The following is a 21,173-nucleotide window of genomic DNA, read 5'->3' as shown; positions in this document are numbered from 1 at the left end:
ACTCTCCTCGTGAATACCATGTCAATTCTTGGTTTTGATTTAATGTGTCTTGTGCTCATTTCCACTATACTGACTTGAACATCATATGAATATGATAAGGATTTTCTTTTTTAGATGAATAAGCTTGTAACAAACGATTTCCACATTTGTTATAATTAAAGTTACAAGTTTGTTCAAAAAATCTAATATTGTGATACTAGTGTACCAAACTTCGTAATAGATTTTGGCTTTTTAAAATTATTAATATTTTTTTTGAAGCAATCTGATATATATTAATTAGAATAAAAAGAAGTTACATTAAGAATTACAGACGACAACAGAGTGATACGACTTTTGAAATCAGACAAAGAAACAGCGCCTCTAGCTAATGTGTGAGCCGATTATTTAAAATTGTAGGACCATCAATATAATCATTAAATAAAAATTAAATTATCGGATAAAGAGGCAGTTATATTTGCATTGCATATAACTACGTTGTTTAAGCTAAAAAAAGCATCCTTAATCTCGACGAAATTAACGGTTGTCCACTTACAAGATCAAACTTTTTTTCTAAAAAAATAATTATAATAATAAGAAAAATAAGAAGAAGAAGAACATGAACATTAGAAATCGTGAAAATGGATTCTTGAACTTTTTGGAATTTTAAAAGTTCCTGCATGGACATTATTAATATTCATGGGGGATTCCTTTTATTCTATATTTTTTTGATAATATTACCTTTTACAAGTTCAGATTATGCTTCCGAGGCTTTATTAAAGCTGAGAGGATCATTCACATTTGCTGCGCTTCTCGATTCCTGGGAGACCGGAACAGAGCCGTGCAAAATTTGGGCGGGTGTTGTATGTGAAAATGGTGTCGTTTCCGGGCTTCGTCTCGGGCATATGGGCCTTTCTGGGAAGATAGATGTTGATTCATTGGTTTCCCTTCCAGGCCTGAGAAGTATCAGTTTTACGTCGAATTCTTTTTCCGGCCCGATCCCTGATTTCCGTCAGATGAGAGCTTTGAGAGGGTTGTATCTCTCGGGTAACCAGTTCTCAGGCGAAATTCCAGCAGATTACTTCACAACAATGTTGGGCCTGAGAAAAGTTTGGCTTTCTGGGAACACGTTCACGGGCTCAATCCCTTATTCGTTGGGTTTGTTATCCCACTTGATAGAATTGCGTGTTGAAAACAATCAGTTTTCCGGTACAATCCCTCCATTTCAACAAACAGATCTGACTTCATTTAACGTTTCGAATAATCAGTTAGTAGGTGAAATCCCTTGGAGCCTGTCAAAATTCGACCCCACCTCATTCGCGGGTAATCCTGGGCTCTGTGGAGATAACCTAGGCAAAAACTGTAACCCATTCATGGATTCGTCAAACCAGCCCGTAGAGAACGGTATTTATGTAAATGCCACAAGTAAGAAGACAGCACTTTGGGTTCTTGTGGCATCAACCCTCCTACTCTTGCTAACGATAGCCGGGATATGCGTGCTCAGACGAAGGCAAGAGGAGGAGGATATCGATGTATTGGAAAAAGGGAATCTTGATGATCTCAATAACAAGAAAAAATCAAGTTTAGGGAGTCGGAAGGGGTTTGGGTCGGGCCATCGGGCTGGGTCCAGCCGCAGAGGTTCTGGAGATCTTGTTATGCTAAATGATGAGAAAGGTGAGTTTGGAATGGGTGATTTGATGAAGGCAGCAGCTGAAGTGCTTGGAAGTGGAGCTTTAGGTTCTTCATATAAGGCCTCAATGGCCAATGGATTAACAGTAGTGGTAAAAAGGATTAAAGAGGTCAATAAAATGGGGAGAGGCCAATTTGATGTAGCAATGAGAGATCTTGGAAGGTTGCAACACAAGAATGTGTTGACACCACTGGCTTATCATTACCGAAAGGACGAAAAGTTGCTGGTGTATGAGTATCAACCAAATGGCAGTTTACTTTTCTTACTACATGGTATGAATCAAGAAACATAGCGTGTTTGTGTGCCTATGTAGTTGGTTTGATTATGTGCAAATTTTTCTCTAACTCTTTTTTCCTACATCTTAGGTGATCGTGGGATCGCTCATGCTAAGCTGAACTGGCCCGTTCGGTTAAAGATAGTTAAAGGAATTTCTAGAGGATTGGAGTTCATTCATACAGAACTGTCCACACTCAAATTACCCCACGGTGACGTCAAATCAAGCAACGTATTTTTAACAACTGACTACGAGCCTTTACTAACAGAATATGGGTTCTGTTCCTTTATCAATAGTGCCCAAGCTGCCCAAGAACTGACGGCTTATAAGTCTCCAGAGGCTATATTACGTTACGAAGTATCACCGAAATGTGATGTGTATAGTTTAGGAGTCATCATTCTTGAAATTCTCACGGGAAAATTCCCTTCTCAGTATCTCAGCAATGGCAATGGTGGGGTAGATTTAGTCCAATGGGCCAAATCGGCAGTTTCTGAGGGACGAGCGGTTGACTTATTAGACCCTAATGTAGCAAATAACGTGAATGTTACAGGTGTTATGCAGCAACTTGTGCACATAGCTGTAGCATGCACTGAAAACGACCCGGAGAAGCGTTTGGATATTAGAGAAGTTGTTAGGAGAATAGAGGAAGTGGACGTACCTGACGAGGGAATTTGTCATCACGGCATGAAAACTTTGAACGTCTTGCCATCGTTGAGTGACGGATTTGGCGATCCATCCATGCCTCCGCATCAGTCATCAACATTTGAATGCTACGACACTCATGATTTGTATAAAAAGGATGTCAGTGTTGGTGATCAGTCATGTCGTATTAGTTTCGCTTTTGATGCTCCCTGATTCTTATTTCTTCTACATGTGGTTTGATATATAGGTTAATTAAATTGACGGTGTATATATGAAGCTCGTTAGGGTATCGAAACGTTGTAGCCACCCTTCACGTTCATATGCAGATCGAAATCCCTTATAGAAAGTTGATGATATAGTAGGGATTCAGATTTAGGAAAAGATCAGATACAGTACTAGTTGAAGCTTTTTGGCATTCTTTTGTGGGGTGGGGGGAGGGGAAATCCAAGAGCACTAGTGATAGTTTTTTACAAGTCTAAAACTTTGTAGTGTTCTTACATTTTAGGACACCAATGGTCAAATTTTTTGGATCAAATAGATTTGTTGTATTCATGCATCACAACTTGACATTTAATACACATTAGTGGCGAGTGAAAAGTACGAATTTTTTTTTCAACGAGTTATGTTATATGTTCAAGGAATGTTATATATGCACGGTTATAAATTACATTTGAAATTAAAAAATTATCCGATATATATTGATAAAAAAATCTCTTTACTAGGATAGTTTTAGTTTTATTTCAAAAGTGATGTACATATCGTTTTTTTTTTTCAATATATATTTTCAATTCAGTTCCAACTCATCGACCATGGCCACAACTATATACATGCATATTTTTATTGCAACTACTTGTCAACTTATCAAAATGTTTTTATTTGTTGGCAGATCAATATTATATTTTCAGTAACCATTCGTGCAAGAATTTGATCAGCACACATTTCCTCTGTTTTTGAGTATTTCAAAAGTGCCAACCAAACAACATTAAATTAGGAATTCTTCTCCATCACAAATCTTATTATGTAGATTTTATTAGTTTTAAGACAGACATTTATAGTCAATAAATATTATGAAAAATCAACCATCTAATTTCCAGTGATGTCATTTTCTGTGCGTGGATTTTAATTTTGGGACTTAAAAATCGTTATTAAGTTGTTGACTTCGTTTAATTCCATCATCGCTTTCTTGATCTCGGATCTATTAAGACACAACTTAGATCACATATGAAATAAACGAAAAAAATGACTTCTAAAACATCAAAATCCTCAATCTCGATTTGATTGTTGGTTTAATTTATTTGGCTACGGATACTATTAGATTGAAAATAAAAGAGAGGGATGAAAAATTCGCAAATGACGTGAAATTATTTATGTCATATCGAACGAAACTAACATTATTTTTAATAACTAGAATTGGAAATACAATTTGAAGGATGAATTATAAACCTTAAGAAACAAATTGGAAATAATTCTTTTATTTTTTTATTCGCGAACTAGAAAATTAAGATTGCCAAACTTTGTTGAAATGGGAGAGTCGTAGGAGAGGATGATTTGGTGATCATTCTTGACTCTTGATAAATTTTTTTGGATTTCTGTCGTTGCTGCTGGTATTCATGTGTCCGAATCAACGATCTATTTTTTTAAATGTAAAATATTCACGTAAATATCTGATATAAAAAAATTGACTTATAGAACTATCATTCGACACATAAAATTTTTTTTTGAATTTCTGTCGTTGCTGCTGGTATTCATATGTTCGAATCAACGATCCATTTTTTTTAAATGTAAAATATTCACGTAAATATCTGGTTTCCCATTGAATTCCCCACCATCTGGTAAGGTGTTTACTCTTTGGGCTTAGGAGGTAATTGGTCAAATTTTAGATCTCATTAGCCCATAATAGATAGCAATTTTGACCAAAGTCCAACCATGCGTTTGATGTACTACTATTATTTTTTTTGGACAACAAAAATAATTAAATATTAGTCATTTCAATTTAAGATATCAGATTTTATAAAAAAAACACATCTTTAGATTCTTTTAAAAAAAAATTAATTTCTATTAGAGAAAAGTCTATACAACCCAATGAAGACTTTGAACGGAGAGAAAGTATGGTGTGCTATATTTGCGTTATGCGGACAATGACCCATAATAATTTCTTGATGAAGTGCGCAAGTCACAACAATTTCTAATATCAAATTTCAACACTTTTTTTTTATTTTTTTTATTTTTGTGCAAGCAAAATAAAAAGTTCCGCGGGCGACGAGCGATTATAAATTATAATATGCTTTATCTATTTTTAATTTAATATTATAATTCGAAAATATTTTAAAATAACATATACAAAAAATAAAATACCGCTATATTTTAACAATGAAAAACTTTGTTTAAATTGGTCTAAAATGGATACATGTTTGTGCTTTAAACAAATTCTTACTTTTATATATAATTTTATTTTTATAATGGAATAAATTGAGAATTTTTTTTTATTTTTATGCATTTTCTAAAAAAAGAAACTCGAGTATAAAATTGAATAAAAGCCGATTTAATTATTCAGTTAGCTCGGTTAATCAAAATTTTTACGGAGGTAAAATATCAAAATCGATTAATTGATATTTGTAAAATTAAACTGAAATTCAATTTTATCTAAATCAAATTTCTGAATTCAGTATGACCGATATAATTTTACTTTGTATTGCTAAAATTTATTATAAAAAAATTTTGACGTAAGAAATTGTAGTCGCTATCATTATGTGAACAATTGACACAATAATCTGTAAATGACGCTAGCTAGATGATTTTGCACAAAGATTGCGCAAAGAAAATCTTGCGGAGAGACTCAAAAAAATGTTGAAACAAAAATAACCTAACTGATAACTATTTCTCAAGAGCGAGCCTACTTAGGCTAACTCAAGTGAGGATAACTATTTCTCAAGAGCGAGCCTACTTAGGCTAACTCAAACTTATCCTTGGGACACCATTAGAATTTTTAGTTTAAAAAATGATGAAGATGATAATTATTTTATTTAAAAAAGAAAAAAAGGCCAAATTTATGAAAGAACCCTTCTTCTCCTCTCCTGTGTTGTTCCACCCATCATTGAATTATTAGGCGAAATTCAGAAAAAGAACCCTTCCTTCCTCTGTTGTCCATTTCTTCCATCATCACCCTTCAAGTCTCCTCCCAAAAAATCTGTTCCCTTCCCATGGAATCCCCAGAATCAACCGCCGGAGATTCCCCGGAAGAGATTATCTTCAGCTGGGATTCCTCCGCCGCGGTTGACTCCCGCGACAAGATGATCTTCGAATCTGATCGCTGCGATATTGACCGTTACCTCGACGCAGTCGACGAACTTCAAAGATCCATGGACTCCGTGGCTATCTCCGGTACCTCCTCCTCCGCGTCTTCCGCTCTGCAGATAGCCATGGCTCGACTTGAAGATGAGTTTCGCAACATCCTTCTGTCGCACTCTTCGCCTATCGACGCCGAGTCACTCACGGATTCGACTCAGCCGTGGTTCCACTCTTCGATCTCATCTCGCAGTGATAGCCTCGAGGAGAACTCGCAGGAATTCGAATTCAAGGAAGAGATGGAGGGCAGTTTCGTGAAGCAATTGGAGCACTCGGATAGCTGCGTCAGCAACGCCAGCAGCTGCTACAAGTCCGCTAGCAGTATCAGGGGAGTGGATCTCATCTCAAGCGACGCAGTATACGATCTCCACTGCATCGCGGAGCGTATGATTGCTGCTGGTTTCTCGAGGGAGTGCATTCAGGTGTACGCCAGTGTACGGAAGTCCGCGGTGGACGCGAGCTTCAGAAGGCTGGGGATTGAGAAATTAGGCATTGGAGACATACAGAGGCTGGAGTGGGAAGCTGTGGAGCGGAAGATAAGAAGATGGATACGCGCCACGAGAATCTGTGTTCGCGTGCTTTTTGCGAGTGAGAAGAGGCTGTGCGAACAAATCTTCGAAGGTTTGGAAAATGACACCGATGATACTTGTTTTACAGAAACTGTCAAAGGTCCGGTTATTCAGTTGTTTAATTTCGCTGATGCGATCAGTATTAGTAAGCGATCCCCTGAGAAATTGTTTAAGATACTTGACCTTCACGACGCTTTATCTGATTTACTGCCTGATATTGAGATTGTTTTCGAGTCAAAATCTAGTGAATCGATTAGGGTTCAGGCTGCTGAGATTGTGTCTAGGTTGGCGGAGGCTGCAAGAGGGATTCTTTCGGAATTTGAGAACGCTGTGCTTCGTGAGCCCTCAGAAGTCCCTATTCCTGGAGGGACCATTCATCCCTTGACTAGATACGTGATGAACTACATTAGTCTGATATCGGATTATAAGCAGACTTTGATTGAATTGATTGTGTCTAAGCCCTCCACTGGATCGAGATATTCAAGCGACCCCAATGTACCGGACATGGATTTTTCCGAGTTTGAGGGCCGGGTTTCGACTTTGGCTCTCCATTTGATTTGGATAATTGTGATCTTGCAGTTTAATTTGGATGGCAAATCTAAGTATTACAAGGATGTTTCATTGACTCATTTGTTTATGATGAACAATGTTCACTATATTGTTCAAAAGACTAAAGGGTCTCCCGAGTTGAGGGAGATGATTGGGGATGATTATTTGAGAAGGTTAACTGGTAAATTTCGCTTTTCTGCCACTAGTTACCAGCGGGCGACCTGGGTGAGGGTATTGCACTGCTTGAGAGACGAGGGTTTGCATGTGAGCGGAAGTTTTTCATCTGGTGTGTCAAAGAGTGCTTTGAGAGAGAGGTTTAAGTCTTTCAATGCTATATTTGAGGAGGTGCATCGAACTCAGGCCACATGGTTGATACCCGATACTCAGCTACGAGAGGAGCTTAGGATTTCCATATCGGACCTGCTTATCCCAGCTTATAGATCGTTTCTTGGACGATTCAGAAGCCATATCGAGAGTGGGAGACACCCTGAGAATTACATCAAGTACTCGGTGGAGGACCTTGAGAACGAGGTCTTGGATTTCTTTGAGGGGTACCCGGCTTCCCAACATTTGAGAAGAAGATCTCAATGAGAGGAGGAACGGTGTATTTGCTGCTTAGAATATAGGATACAATTCTTTGAAGGATTGTCTGAGACGAAGTTCTGGCCGTTGGAGAAATGCGTTTTTTGTTGGTATCTTCGAGAGCAACATTGTGTGACCACCGGAGCAGAGTAACAAATATCGGTTCTAACTGTTCCAAACAGCTACTGCCTCTTCCAGGACTCTTCTCCACTGTAAGCATGTGTGCGTGTGTATTTCCACAGTTTTATTTAGAATTTTCTTGGTTTGTTTATTGTTTATATGTGAATCTTGTATTTGATGTGCGTCATGAATATTCACACTTGCTACTCTTCACAGCGAGTGTTTTTTGTAATCAAATTTGACTCAATTTTTCAGCATGTTCGATAAGTCGATTGTTGAAGTTTATACGACAAACTACTTTATGGTGCTGATAGATTTATCATGTCTACTTTTGGCAGTCTTGTTGCATACTATAGTTAGATTTGCCTTCTTTTGGCGATGATACAAGAACAGAATAATTCGGGGGTCGAGATGTGATGGGCATTAACGAAATAAACAATTACATTTAATCAAGTGAAACTTGTAGGGAGTTGTCCAAAATTTTGAATGAATCTGTTTTGCAGTATAGTTCAAACTATCTTATAGGTATTATCTTAATTGTCAATCTAATGGTTCAATAATCTATGATTTGGACAATATACTTCTGATAATGGAATAATCCATAATTCATGATTTCATCTTATTCAGCGTCCTTAAGTTGTTGTGCGTTGCATACTAAATCTCTCTCCAAATTCTATAAGCAGACTCCATTTGGGTTTTTAACTTTGTTTTGTACTAGAACATTAGACTGGAATCCATGGCCTGACGAGGCCCCAGGCCCAGCCTGGGATGGGGCCCAAAAATATACTGAATTTGACGTTCCACCCTGAAATTTAAAGATGTGTTTGGATTGAAGACTTTGGATTTGGGGAAGTATGTGATGAGAGAATTTGAACTGATTCCATGTTGAAATGAATTTGAAATCCAAGACAATGACTAAAAAATAACCATTTAAGATTTAAAATACATTATCAAATGGATTTAACCATAAACCAAAGCCTTTGTTACGGTGGATTTGAAAGCCCTACATTGAAAATATCGGTTCAAAAGCAACTTTTTGTTGAAACGAGATTAAAATAAACGGAACGTTTTAAGTTTAGCCCATTTCGTGATATGAGTTTTCCCTCACCTGATTTATGAAAAATTATTAATGTTTATATCAAAATATTATTTTTTATTATAAATATGAATTTGATCGTTTCATTTCGTGAATATATAAATCTGTGAGAACGTCTTGTAAAATACCATCTTACAAAAGACTTGTTTTTGTTCGTTTTAACTTTTAAGCAGTATACAATGCAAGGAAAAACAATCTGGGAAAAGGAAAAGTGAAAACTCTGAAAATAGGATGGAAATAGCTAATTGGTTATTACGTGGAGCTTATTGTCTATTCGACTTGAGCACAGCACAGCTCACACAACACAATACCTACGAAAGTTTAAAGTGACATTAAACCCTCTATGAAATATGGATAACTTATTAAACCCTTCAGTTTTGGAAAAGTTAGCTAAATATTAGGTGTTGAAAATGATATTTTCTTACATTTTCATATGGATTGACAAAACATCCCAAGCTCTATTATAAAATATACGTTGACGAGTTACTTCTTTTTTCTTCGTAATTTTTTTACGAATATTTTCTTCTTAAATAGAGTTTGATGTTAGATTATTTTTTTAAATTTAAAATATTGTAAAAATAAATAAAACTAGATTAAAAAAGGGAGGATTAATGGATTATGATTGAAAGGCCCTTATTTGAAACATTTATTTCAGAGACATGATAATTAAACCTTATTTCATTTTTTTATTGAAATAAATAATATTATTAGTAATTACAAAATAATAAAGTACAATAATAAGGAAATAAAAAATTAATAATATGAAAATTTTAATAATAATGTAAAATAATTTAATAATTGACATAATAATAATCTTCACAATTACATCCATAATTTTTTGAAAACAATTATGCTTATATTATAGTTAATTAGATATACTAAATTAATTATTTTTGTATATGCTTGAATGTTTCATTTAGTAAAAAAAAAAAAGATACCAATACTAAATCAAGAAAAACTATATGAAATGAAAGGTGAAGTCGGCACAATTGAAAAACATATTACTAATCGAGAAACAACATATCATAAAATAAAATATTAAATAGAGAGATATTCTTTGAAAGGGAAAATTGCAATTTTAGTAGCGTAAATTGACCTATTTTTTTTGTTTATTCTTACCATTTTTCAAAGTTTGGTTTTAGCTCAGTAATTTGATTTTTTTTTTTGAATTTTGGTCATTTTTTCATCGGAAGTAACTAAATCAAGAAAAACTATATGAAATGAAAGGTGAAGTCGACACAATTGAAAAAGAATAATGCTAGAGGTACAACATATATCGTGTACAACGATATTTGCAACAAATATATCGTGATATTTTGCTATTATATGGCGATATTTTACATTCAATTTATAATGAGATTTTTATAAATGAAATTTTTGTATTGAATTTTTTGTGTTGTACAAATTGATGTACAAATTTGATTGACCTATAAATGAAAAACATAGTACTAATCGAGAAATAAAATATCATAAAATAAAATATTAAATAGAGAGATATTCTTTGAAAGGGAAAATTGCAATTTTATTAGTGTAAATTGACCTATTTTTTTTTTATTATTATTACAATTTTTCAAAGTTTGGTTTTAGTTTAGTAACTTGGATTTTTTTTTTTGGTTTTGGTCATTTTTTCATCGAAAGTCACTAAATCAATCGAATATTACTTATTTGACATTGATAATCTCTTAGGCCATCTCCAACTCATATCCTCTATTTTTCATCTTCTATTCTCTAAAATAAAGATCCGCGATCTCTATTTTTAAAAACTTCTCCAACTCATATCCTCTAAATATTACCAAATACTTCATTTTTCTATTTTTTTCTTTTACAACACACATATATATAATTAAATAATTACATAATATATATTTCAACTAAATTAATTCGATAAGATTCAAATAAAAATCGTGTAATATATTAATAATTATGTATTATATTATTAAACATATAAAAAATTAAAATTTACTCGACTCGTTTTTTTTTTTTTAAAAAAAAACAATACATTTATTTGGTTATTAAATTGCAAACACGTCAAAACAATTACATTATTGTCATGATATCATGCAAGACTCAAATAAATTTTAACTAAATTAAATAAATGAAACACTGAAATTAATTTTAAAAAATAAAATGGATCAAAATGAAAAAAAGTTTATGTAACATATTATAAAACCAAACTCAATTAAATGTGTTCTGGTCGTTATTTTTTAAATAATGAATTTATTTTGTTAATTACTTGCATTTGATTGATCCAAATATTACTAATACAATAAATAAAGAAAAAAGGGAGAACACTCAAATCAATAAAAATTAGACCAAATAACCCATTAAAATTTAATATAAAAACTGAAAATAATAAAAAATAATTTGAAATAGGACCAAAAAAATAAGTTTTTATTTTAAAAGGTCTAATTAATAATTTTGGATGATGAAATTTTTGTAAATAAGTCATCCTCCAAAATCATCCTCTATTGCTACAGTGACCTTCCATATTTGGAGGAGCACTGTAGCATCATTCAAAATGGAAAATGAAAATGAAGACTAGTTGGAGCTCAAAGCCTCAAACCGTCCTCCATTTTGGAGAAATTCTCCAAAATGGATATTGGTTGAAGATGCTTTTATATGGCTCATTTGACAAGAATGAATTGTATGTTACACAAATTAAAATCCATTACGCGAAAAGAAATGGGGAAAAAACGACACTCAATATTCACAAATTCGGGAAAAAAAATTGTCATTTTGTTTTATTTTGATTAAGTATATTTTAATATGTGTAATACAAGCTTAATTTATAACCACACGAGTTTTATAGAAAAACAACGACGTTAAATAAGTAATATTCAATTGATTTAGTGTATTTCGACGAGAAAAAAGGACCAAAATCCAAAAAAAATCCTATTCCTTGAACTAAGACCAAACATTGAAAAATTATAAGACTAAAACAAAAAACATCTCAATTTACATTACTAAAATTACAATTTTACCTTATTTGAAATTTTGTTCATTTTAACACTCAAACTAACGTGATGATAAAATTCTAAAAAAAAACAACGAAAAATGAATGACCAAGACTAATTCGAAAACATCACATATAAAAGCAAATTATCCAATCAAACTTAGGGGTGCAAACGAGCACTCGCGAGTAGTTTGGTCAAAGCTCGACTCGAGCTCGATTTGACCGAGTTCGAGCTCGTATATAATTCGAGTACTCGAGCTCGAGCTTTAAATATCTGCGTTCGAGTAGCTAGCAGATAAATATATATAATATAATATAAATATAATATATAAATATAATATTTTATTTATTTATTTATTAATATATCTTTTATTCATATATATATATATATATATATAATTTTCGAGCTCGAGCTCGAGCACGAAATTTACTACTCGATCGAGCTCGAACTCAAGTAGTTAAATATGAGTCGAGCTCGAGCTCGAATAATATACTACTCAGTTCGGCTCGCCTCGACTCGATTACACCCCTAATCAAACTATATATTTTAGAATTGATGGTCACCAAACTAACACGATAATGAAAGTCTTCTCCCAGTTTTTTTTTTAAAAAAATAAAAAATGAAAAATAAAAGTCTTCTCCCCAAGTCTTCCTCGTAGCTGTAACGCGTGGACGGAGTCTTCCGCCATTTTTCTTGTTTACAAGAATTCCTCCATTTTATATCATCCAACATCTCTAATCCATCCTATGATCCAAACCTTTTTTGTACGAGTATTTGCATAATCTTGAACCAGTTTCGATTTCTCCACTTCAACACTCTCACCATTTTCAACAATGGATCCCATCATCACTGTGATCCTCACCCAAGTAGGAGTAATCCTGGAAGAAATGGCCCGTGAAGAAATAAGATTAGTATCCGGGGTCAAGAAAGATGTGGATAACCTAACCCGAACTTTCGAATCCCTTCAAGCAGTGTTTCTTGATGCAGAAAAACGACAGGTGCGAGATGAAGCGGTTAAAGTTTGGCTTGCCAACCTCAAAGATGTGTCCTATGATGCCGAGGATGTTCTGTTCGAATGGATAACCGCGATCAATAAGTCCAAGAATGATCGGGAAACCGAAGAATCCTCGTCCCCTGTTTATCAAAAGGTGTGTTCTTTCCTTACATTACCTTGTTTTGGTGTGACAAGAGTTGCCTTACGTAGAGATATAGCTCTTAAGATTAAGGAAATCAACCAGACACTTGACCGTATAGCTGTCGATAAAGATAGATATAAGTTGAATCCTCTTCCCGAGGCTGGCGACGGCCTCGATAGGCTTAAAATGGCGTCTTACGTTGAAGTATCAGACATTCGAGGTAGAGATGTGAAAAGGGATTCTCTTGTTAGGAAAATTCTGTCGGCTGAAAATAGGAAAAATGGTTTCAATGTGATTTCAATTTTGGGCTTAGGAGGGATGGGAAAGACAGCACTTGCTCAACTAGTTTACAAATCCAGTGCTGTGTCTGAACATTTTGATGTAACAATGTGGGTGTGTGTTTCGGAGCCGTTTGATGAGGTGCGTGTTGCGAAAGCCATGGTGGAAGATATTGAAGGGAAGGCGCCGTATGTATTTGAACTTGAAACTGTGCTTCGCCATCTCAGGAATAATATAACAGGGAAGAGGTATTTGCTTGTGTTGGATGATGTGTGGACCGGGGAGTATCGGAAATGGGTGCAAATTTTCGACTCTCTCCGGACGGGTGCAGCTGGTAGTACGATTTTAGTCACGACTAGGTACGAAAAGGTTGCAAAAACAATGGGAAGCACCTACGAGCTTCTGTTGGGAGAGCTGTCGGAGGAGGACTCGTGGTTTCTATTTAGTGAGATTGCGTTTTTCGAAAGAAGCAAGGAGGAATGTGAAGAATTGGAAGATGTTGGTAGGGAACTAGCTCGTAAATGTAAAGGCTTGCCTCTAGTTCTTAAGACTATTGGTAGTTTAATGAGATTCAAAACTTCACTGAAAGATTGGCAAGATGTTTTGTCCAGTGACTTTTGGACATTGGAGGAAGCAGAAAAAGAGCTTCTTCAGCCTTTTATGCTGAGCTATTATGACTTGCCTTCACCGTTGAAACGATGCTTTTCGTTTTGTGCTTTCTTTCCAAAAGACCAAAAGATCGATGCGGATAATCTTATCAAACTTTGGATGGCACAAGGATACATCAAATCAACTGAGAATGAGGAAATGGAGACAACGGGTCAAAAATACTTGCAGAATTTGGCAATGAGGTCATTTTTCCAAGAGTTGGAGAAAGATAAGGATGGTAAAACGATTTTGAAGTTCAAGATTCATGATATGGTGCATGATTTTGCACAATATCTTACCAATAACGAATGCTCTTTGATTGAAGTCAACGGTGATTTAGTACGAAAAATGGAGTCATCTCAGAAAGGTGTCCGTCTTTTGACGTTGATGCGTTCTGAAGATGCTCCTTTTCCGACCTCTATCCCAAATGTTGAAAAACTGCACTCTTTTTGGGTTCAGTGTTCCCATGATTCTCCGCCTATGTTAAGTAAACTTGACACGGTTGAGCCTGATTTGTTTCGTCGTTTGACAAGACTCAAGGCATTGGATTTGAGCCGAAATATGCTCGGAGACCTACCTAAAGATGTAGGCAAGCTGACGAACTTGAAGTACCTCAACTTATCCCACAATCCATTGTCGGAATTGCCCGAAACCCTTGGTGAATTGTATAATCTGCAAACATTAAATCTTAGCTCCTGTGACTATCTCAAGAAGCTACCTCAAAGAATCCGGAAACTAGTAAACCTGAGGCATCTTAAAATCGATAAGACCAAAAGCCTCAAGGCACTGCCCAAAGGAATTAGTAACCTACAATCTCTTCAAACATTAAGCAAATTCATAATTATCATTCGAGACAGCAACAGTGAAGAGGTAGCATGCAGAATAGCAGACTTGAGCAGCCTCAACAATCTTCGAGGGCACCTCAAAGTAGAAGGGCTAGGCTATGCAGCTGATGCAGAAGAAGCCAAGAAAGCTGATATGCAAAAAAAGGAACACCTTTCTTCTTTGCACTTGGATTTCAGCCCTATAACTCAATCTTTTAGCGGAAAAGATGAGGTAATAGAAGCTCTTCCGGCACACAGAAATCTTCAGGCTTTGCAGATAAGTTCATATGCAGGCACTAAGTTTCCGTCTTGGATCATGAACTTATCCAATATGAGAGAACTTTCCTTGCAAGACTGCGGAAACTGCACAATTTTGCCTCCATTGGGGAAACTTCCATCACTGGTAATTCTCTACATTGAGGGCATGCGTAACCTTAAGTTTATAGGCGCCGAATTTCTGGGACTTCATGTCGACGTTAACAGAACATTGAATGGTGGAGCCAGGCTGAAAGGAACCTCATTTCCAAAGCTAAAGAAACTGAAAATTTCTAACATGGAAAATTGGGAAGAATGGGACTTTTTGAATGGAGGAAGCTTTGATGAAAATGCCAAGGTTATGCCTTGCCTCAAGTTTTTGAAACTGGCTCAATGCGGCAAACTAAAGACATTGCCTCAACATCTGCTTCTCAACACCACGTCGCTATCGAAACTGAGCATAAATAAATGTGCTATGCTACAGGAACAATTCCAGAGAACTGGAGAGAAACGGAGCACGATTTCAAGCATTCCCATAATCAGAATCTCCTGAGGTTAAAGGAGAGAATCGGAGCAATCAGCTTTGCCAATCATGCATCTTGAGTTCATTTTTTTTCAGTCCATCCTTTTGATCTTCTTTGTTTTGAATTTTAAGGTATAATAACTTTTTATGTAATAATATTCACTTGTAAGATATTTCCTCGAGCATACATATTCTAAAGAGTGCATTATTTCATCTATGTAATATTGTTTTAAGCATTTAATAAATTTATAAAGATTTCAATGTTTATTATTGAAGGTGGTGGTGGTCCTGGTCCATGCATGATGTTATGGATATAGTGGGCTGGGCACGGCCCGGTAAAGGCCAAGGATCTGCATGGCCCATGTGTTTGGTCTGGGTCTTTAGTAGCCTCGGCCCAAGTCCAACCTTTTTTTTTTTTGGCATGTGAGTCTACTAATTAACAGTCTCCCAATATTTTTTATTGAGAAAAACCGAACCCCTTTGGTTTGGAAAATTTTTGGTTGGGAAAAGGACAAGTAGGTAGTCGTAAAACACATTAGTAAAACAAATAGAAATTATGTAAATCATTTTTCATCTTTGAATATTAACATCTAGAAGTTAACTAGAATCCATTTTGCGAAAGCCTTTGAAGGGAAATTATTAGAAATAAAATAATTGTTTTTTTACATGATATTTAGGGAGGTAGAAAAATGTTTTAATTTGGTCCGCCTATTTTTTTTATTTTTTTCCCCCCGAGATAGGACTTGATTAACGTACATTCACAAATGATTGATTTGGTACGGTGTGTGGGGGCTATAAACAAAATTGAACTAATTATTCATAAATTTCTTGAAAAGGATTTGACAAAGAACTGTATACTCACCATCAATGAAACAAGTGAAATAGATTTTTTTTTTAATAAAAAAAATAGATATGGAGTAAGTTATTCATGAGAGTGTTTCAAATATTTATATCAATTAAATTGATCGATCTGATTAATATTCATAATAAAATGATGATACATTCGACATAAAAAAATAATATATTTTTATAAATAGACTCGAATTGAAGATTTGTCTCACTAAATTTGACCAGAGTCCATATCGTCTACGGAACTTTGATGCATAGGATGTGATTATTTAACAACTTTTTAGGTCAATCGTTCCATTGTCTTACGGAATTTCCTTTCATGGGAAATTAAACAAACTCCCGGCAAAGTTGGATCAACTGATGGGATTTCATTGCTAAAAAAAACTGACCCACAATACTCAGACTAAATGATCCATTGAACAAAGAAAATAAAAATATCAGCTAATTAAGATAAGAACATGGCTTGGTGCCATAAGTAAATGCACTGGATTTGACTCGATCATTTAAATATTTTTTTTAAAAAAAATTTAATTATGCATTTTCGGATTTTGAAAATGGTCAATTTGAAACAAGGAGTGCACTTAAGTGTTTGCTTGTGAAATTTCTATCTAAGCTCCAATGCAAAGTCTTGGTATTTGAAAATGATTTTTATTACTTAATCTGTTGCTTTTTTTTTTAGGGTTACTTAATATATTGCTTTAGGATGTAAACTTCAGAAGAAAGAACAAATAAATATATTAGGAATGTGAAACGTGTAAGCCTAAATCAATGGGAGGAGTTGAACAAACTTTTTTTCGCGCACACACACACATCCGGCCAATCACATAGATTTTTTTATTTAAAATTATAGTAAAAAAAATATTTAATTCCATTCATCTACAGTCGACACGTTCATATTATATATATAATAAATTTATTGGTTTCGGCAAAGGCATTTGTGATATGTCCTGAATTATTGCAAATGATTTACATGGTGAAGTCAAAAAGAAAGGTAGGAACATAAATCATTTGGCATGATATATATGTTTTTGATTTTGTCCGTTGCAAGAAAAGATACTGAATGCAATCACGATTTATGTTACACAAAAACTATTCGAAAACTCTTAATAAAGTTACAAGTTTACCTAAAAAAAATATTCGAAACTACTTCACGGATTAATTTTGTGAATTCATTCCGCATTAATTTTGTAAAACAAATCTCTCATTAAACTTAATTCATAAAAAAATCATATTTTTATGTCGAAAATATCACTTACCAATTCCATTCCATTCTATTAAGGATTGGTGAATTCGTCTTACAAAAAACATCAATTAAACTTTTTCACAAGAAACCTACCATTTTCTTTAATTGATAAAAATTCAGATTTATATTTACGTTTTTACCTGAATAAATTGTAAATTATACCCATGATATATATTAATTATATTCTCTACATTAAGTGCTTTAGTAATTTAATAGTTATAATATTTACAACAAAGCAATTGTATAATTTTTCTTGGTTTTTACTCCATCGCATGCTATAAATCAATTGAATCATGCAAAATCTTAGTAGTCATAAATACTTATAAAATTTTTTTGCGAATCAATTTTATAAGGTAGATTTTTGACCAATTCGTCTCTTACTATTTTATGTAAAAAAAATTTACATTTCATCACGTTGATAAATCATATCAACGTATCTCATAAATATAAATTTATAACTCTGTATAAAAAATAAACTTGCTTGTAATTTCAACATGAAGCATATCCATTAAATAAAATAAAAATCTAGAAACCGTAGACCTTAAGAAATAGTAGTATTAGCTAATACTCCCTCCGTCTTAAATACATTGTTCTACTTTTTTTTCACACATATTAAGAAAAAATTATTGGGAAAATAAATTTTATACAAACTTCCTATTTTATCTCTATTTAATGTATTAAAAAATGATTGCACAATTTTCAATGTGTAGTTAATAAGGGTATATTAGTAAAAGAGTGTAAACAAATATTACTAAAATATGATATATGACTATGTATTTGAGACAAAAAAAAGAAACGTTGACTATATAATTGAGACGGAGAAAATAGTTATTAATTGATGAATCATCACGAGCAAGTGTATGTATCCATTTAATTTAAACAACTATTTTTTCTTCCTCAATCATTACTGCAATAACAGTCTAGGTTCTGTTTGGTTGTCAAACGTACGAAAATCAATTTTTAGGATCCCCACTTCGTTAAGAAACTTTATACACAAAACTGTAGTCTGTAAGTCAACCAAAATTTCCTATAACCAAACGAGGCATTTGATATTTGCTCCAATAATTAATGAAATAAAACACGTAGATGTTAGCGTGTTCCAGGGCGAAGGCCGCCAATGATTGATCCTAACTTTCCACACTATACAAACACAAATATATAATCAAAGTGACTTTCCTTCTTTAATCTCTCCTCTCTCCCTCTCTCACAAGTCACACACAAACACACGCACACACATATTAATTTTGACACGCTGAGTGTCATCGTGAACATTTAAGTGAGTATGTGACCTCAAATACATATAGAGTAATGCTAGATGTACACCTTAATGTATATTTTGATTTATATTTTTTTTTATTAATTACAAAATTTTTATTAACCAACGATATATTTATTTTTTTATCATGTGTAGTTTTGTATTCAAAGAGGAAAATTATAAATTTGTGTAAGCCAAGATGTACACTACAAAATATGTACATCTAGCATTTTTTATACATGTAATAGGTGTACGTCATCTCGATGGTGTCCACATATTCGTCCACATTAAGTGCTTGAAATCATATAAACATTCAATGGATGATACTTAGATAGGTGCCAAAATATGTGCTCACAATATCAAAACTCATATTACATGTTGACATATATTATATGAGTTTTGATACGATGAATGTTCACTGTGAACACAACTAAAGTGATAATACATTGTTCTATCATAATATGTTCTCACAATATCAAAACTCAAATTACATATATACATATATGAGTTTTGATACAATAAATATTCAATGTGTAGCACGATTGAGGTGATATAAAACGCCACCTCGGTGGGTATATGTAATATGCCATATGACACTAATATCCCTGTATATCTTTTTCCTACCCTAAAAAGGCTAAACAGTTTCATTTTGTGGACGAGATAGAACCCAAAAACCAATCCTTTCCATTTTATAAATTCTGTTTATTGATTTGATATTATCTTCGAATCTTGCTCCACAACCCATGTTCCATATTAGCGGTAACAATTAGGGGAAAAGGGGCAAAAGACAAAAGGGTTTTGTTTCGGGCCAATTTTGTTTGGTTTTCTGAAATGTCTTTCATGTACATGTTCTTCATCCCTGAGGAAGCTAAGGTGGTGGAAGAAGGCGAGTGGGACAAAGAAAGATAGGATTTTTGTGACATATATCATTGATTTTTTTGTAGATATTAACATATTTTAGATATTCGGATTTCGGAACAAGCACCTGGTTTGATCTTTTTCGTCTGGTAATTTTGTGGCATAAAGCTATGCTTTCTGAAAAACCCATCTGCAGGTTCTTCGTTTTGGTCCTGATCTATGTTTTTTTTTTAAAGTTTTTACAGAGATGTCAACAGGTGTAATCGGTGATTCAATGGTGATAACTCCCGTGCTTGAAGGGCCCGGGAGCACAAATCCTTCGAGCCAGAGCGAGTTGGATTTCGCCAAATGCGATTGTTGCGGGCTGACGGAGGAATGCACCCTTTCATACATTGAAAACATCCGGGAAAGGTATTGACCGTGAATCGATGTGGAATTGGATTAGCTTTCTTGATATTGTTGTTTCTTTTAATTTGGAAAATGCCCAGAATGATTTGGTTGCTTGTATAATGAATTTTCCTTGGTGGGTTCCGAAAAAAGTTGGATCTTGTTCAAGATCAACCAGCTAAAATCTTGAACTCGAGGATTGATCTTGAATCCATATCTGATTGTGTTAAATGAAATAATTGATTTAGTTTAACCACCATGGATCAGGTACGGTGGAAAATGGATTTGCGGGCTGTGTGCAGAAGCTGTGAAAGATGAAATCTTGCGTTGCCAGAAGCTGATAAGCCCGGATGAGGCCATGGCCCGGCATTTCAGCTTCTGCAACAAGTTTCGAGCCTCGGGCCCTCCACAGGACCCGACAGTGCGTTTGATCCGGGCCATGAGTCAGATTCTGAGGAAGAGCTTGGATAGCCCGAAAACTCTGAGATCAATGCCATGTAGCCCGACGAGGGGCAGAGCAGAGCTATTGGAGGGCACCATGTTGGCCCGGTCCGGGAGCTGTATGCCGAGTTTGACCCTGGTCGATGCCTCTGTTTACTGCGGACTCGAAGAGGGCTGCGAATGAGGGATTTTGGGCAAAGTAGTAATTTCGAAGATCGTTTCATTCTGGTTGCAGGTGATATATTATATGAATGATTAATTAATTACTGTATTACGGGGGAAAATTTTAAAAAAAAAGAAAGAAAAAAGAAAAATAAAAGAATGATATGATAAATTGTAAAAATAAAGATTGTGGAAAGGAAATTAGTGGTTGATTTTGATGATTGTATATCAGCAAGTGTAAACATACTGTTACTCCTATTGTAATAAGAAAGAATAATAACTAGCATTTATTGCAACTTGTTGCGCATACCATTAATTTCAAGAAAGAGGACATTATTGGTGAATAGCTAGTGTTTTTTTTTATAATTTATTTTGGTGTTTTTAAAAATCAAACATAATTATAGGACATGTGAAAGGCACAAAACCCCTCTACATCAATGGAAGCTTCTAGAGAATGTGGAAATGCAAGGAGTAAATGGTCAAAATGGGTTCCCATGAATGAGTGGCAACTGGGCG

The 21,173-nt window shown here is 34.4% G+C and overlaps 4 protein-coding genes across 5 annotated transcripts; all 4 read left to right on the top strand.

Moving 5' to 3' along the window:
- The first annotated feature begins 655 nt into the window (after positions 1-655).
- LOC140876063 (pollen receptor-like kinase 3) lies at positions 656-2,953 on the top strand. The gene is made up of 2 exons (XM_073279916.1): positions 656-1,938; positions 2,032-2,953. Exons 1-2 carry the CDS (start codon positions 657-659, stop codon positions 2,793-2,795), a joined length of 2,046 nt encoding a protein of 681 aa, XP_073136017.1. The 5' UTR covers position 656; the 3' UTR covers positions 2,796-2,953.
- A 2,675-nt stretch (positions 2,954-5,628) lies between these two features.
- Positions 5,629-8,045, top strand: LOC140888753 (exocyst complex component EXO70A1-like). The gene has a single exon (XM_073296454.1). It carries the CDS (start codon positions 5,783-5,785, stop codon positions 7,634-7,636), a length of 1,854 nt encoding a protein of 617 aa, XP_073152555.1. The 5' UTR covers positions 5,629-5,782; the 3' UTR covers positions 7,637-8,045.
- Positions 8,046-12,481: 4,436 nt separating this feature from the next.
- LOC140874395 (disease resistance protein RGA2-like) lies at positions 12,482-15,679 on the top strand. The gene has a single exon (XM_073277685.1). It carries the CDS (start codon positions 12,631-12,633, stop codon positions 15,490-15,492), a length of 2,862 nt encoding a protein of 953 aa, XP_073133786.1. The 5' UTR covers positions 12,482-12,630; the 3' UTR covers positions 15,493-15,679.
- A 3,691-nt stretch (positions 15,680-19,370) lies between these two features.
- On the top strand, positions 19,371-20,953 carry LOC140875127 (uncharacterized). Of its 2 annotated transcripts, none has more exons than XM_073278685.1 (3): positions 19,371-19,816; positions 19,913-20,078; positions 20,322-20,953. In XM_073278685.1, the coding sequence occupies exons 2-3, from the start codon at positions 19,915-19,917 to the stop codon at positions 20,677-20,679; spliced, it is 522 nt and encodes a 173-aa protein (XP_073134786.1). In that variant the 5' UTR covers positions 19,371-19,816; positions 19,913-19,914; the 3' UTR covers positions 20,680-20,953. The 2 variants fall into 2 exon arrangements, with proteins under 2 accessions (XP_073134786.1, XP_073134785.1); XM_073278684.1 differs by having other exon boundaries at positions 19,373-19,816; positions 19,904-20,078.
- The last annotated feature ends 220 nt before the right edge of the window (positions 20,954-21,173 follow it).

The sequence above is a fragment of the Henckelia pumila genome, chromosome 1 (genome assembly GCF_033568475.1).
Source record: "Henckelia pumila isolate YLH828 chromosome 1, ASM3356847v2, whole genome shotgun sequence".
NCBI classification, from domain to species: domain Eukaryota; kingdom Viridiplantae; phylum Streptophyta; class Magnoliopsida; order Lamiales; family Gesneriaceae; genus Henckelia; species Henckelia pumila.
Note: the sequence above shows the minus strand (reverse complement) of the source record. Positions and strands in the feature narration are given on the sequence as shown.

What these genes read in the sequence shown, in the direction of transcription:
- LOC140876063 (XM_073279916.1), top strand. Translation starts at nt 657, where the DNA reads ATGGACATTATTAATATTCATGGGGGATTCCTTTTATTCTATATTTTT. An exon ending in TTTACTTTTCTTACTACATG is followed by an intron (nt 1,939 to 2,031) that starts GTATGAATCAAG and finishes CCTACATCTTAG; the next exon opens with GTGATCGTGGGATCGCTCAT.
- LOC140888753 (XM_073296454.1), top strand. Translation starts at nt 5,783, where the DNA reads ATGGAATCCCCAGAATCAACCGCCGGAGATTCCCCGGAAGAGATTATC.
- LOC140874395 (XM_073277685.1), top strand. Translation starts at nt 12,631, where the DNA reads ATGGATCCCATCATCACTGTGATCCTCACCCAAGTAGGAGTAATCCTG.
- LOC140875127 (XM_073278685.1), top strand. Translation starts at nt 19,915, where the DNA reads ATGTCAACAGGTGTAATCGGTGATTCAATGGTGATAACTCCCGTGCTT. An exon ending in ATTGAAAACATCCGGGAAAG is followed by an intron (nt 20,079 to 20,321) that starts GTATTGACCGTG and finishes ACCATGGATCAG; the next exon opens with GTACGGTGGAAAATGGATTT.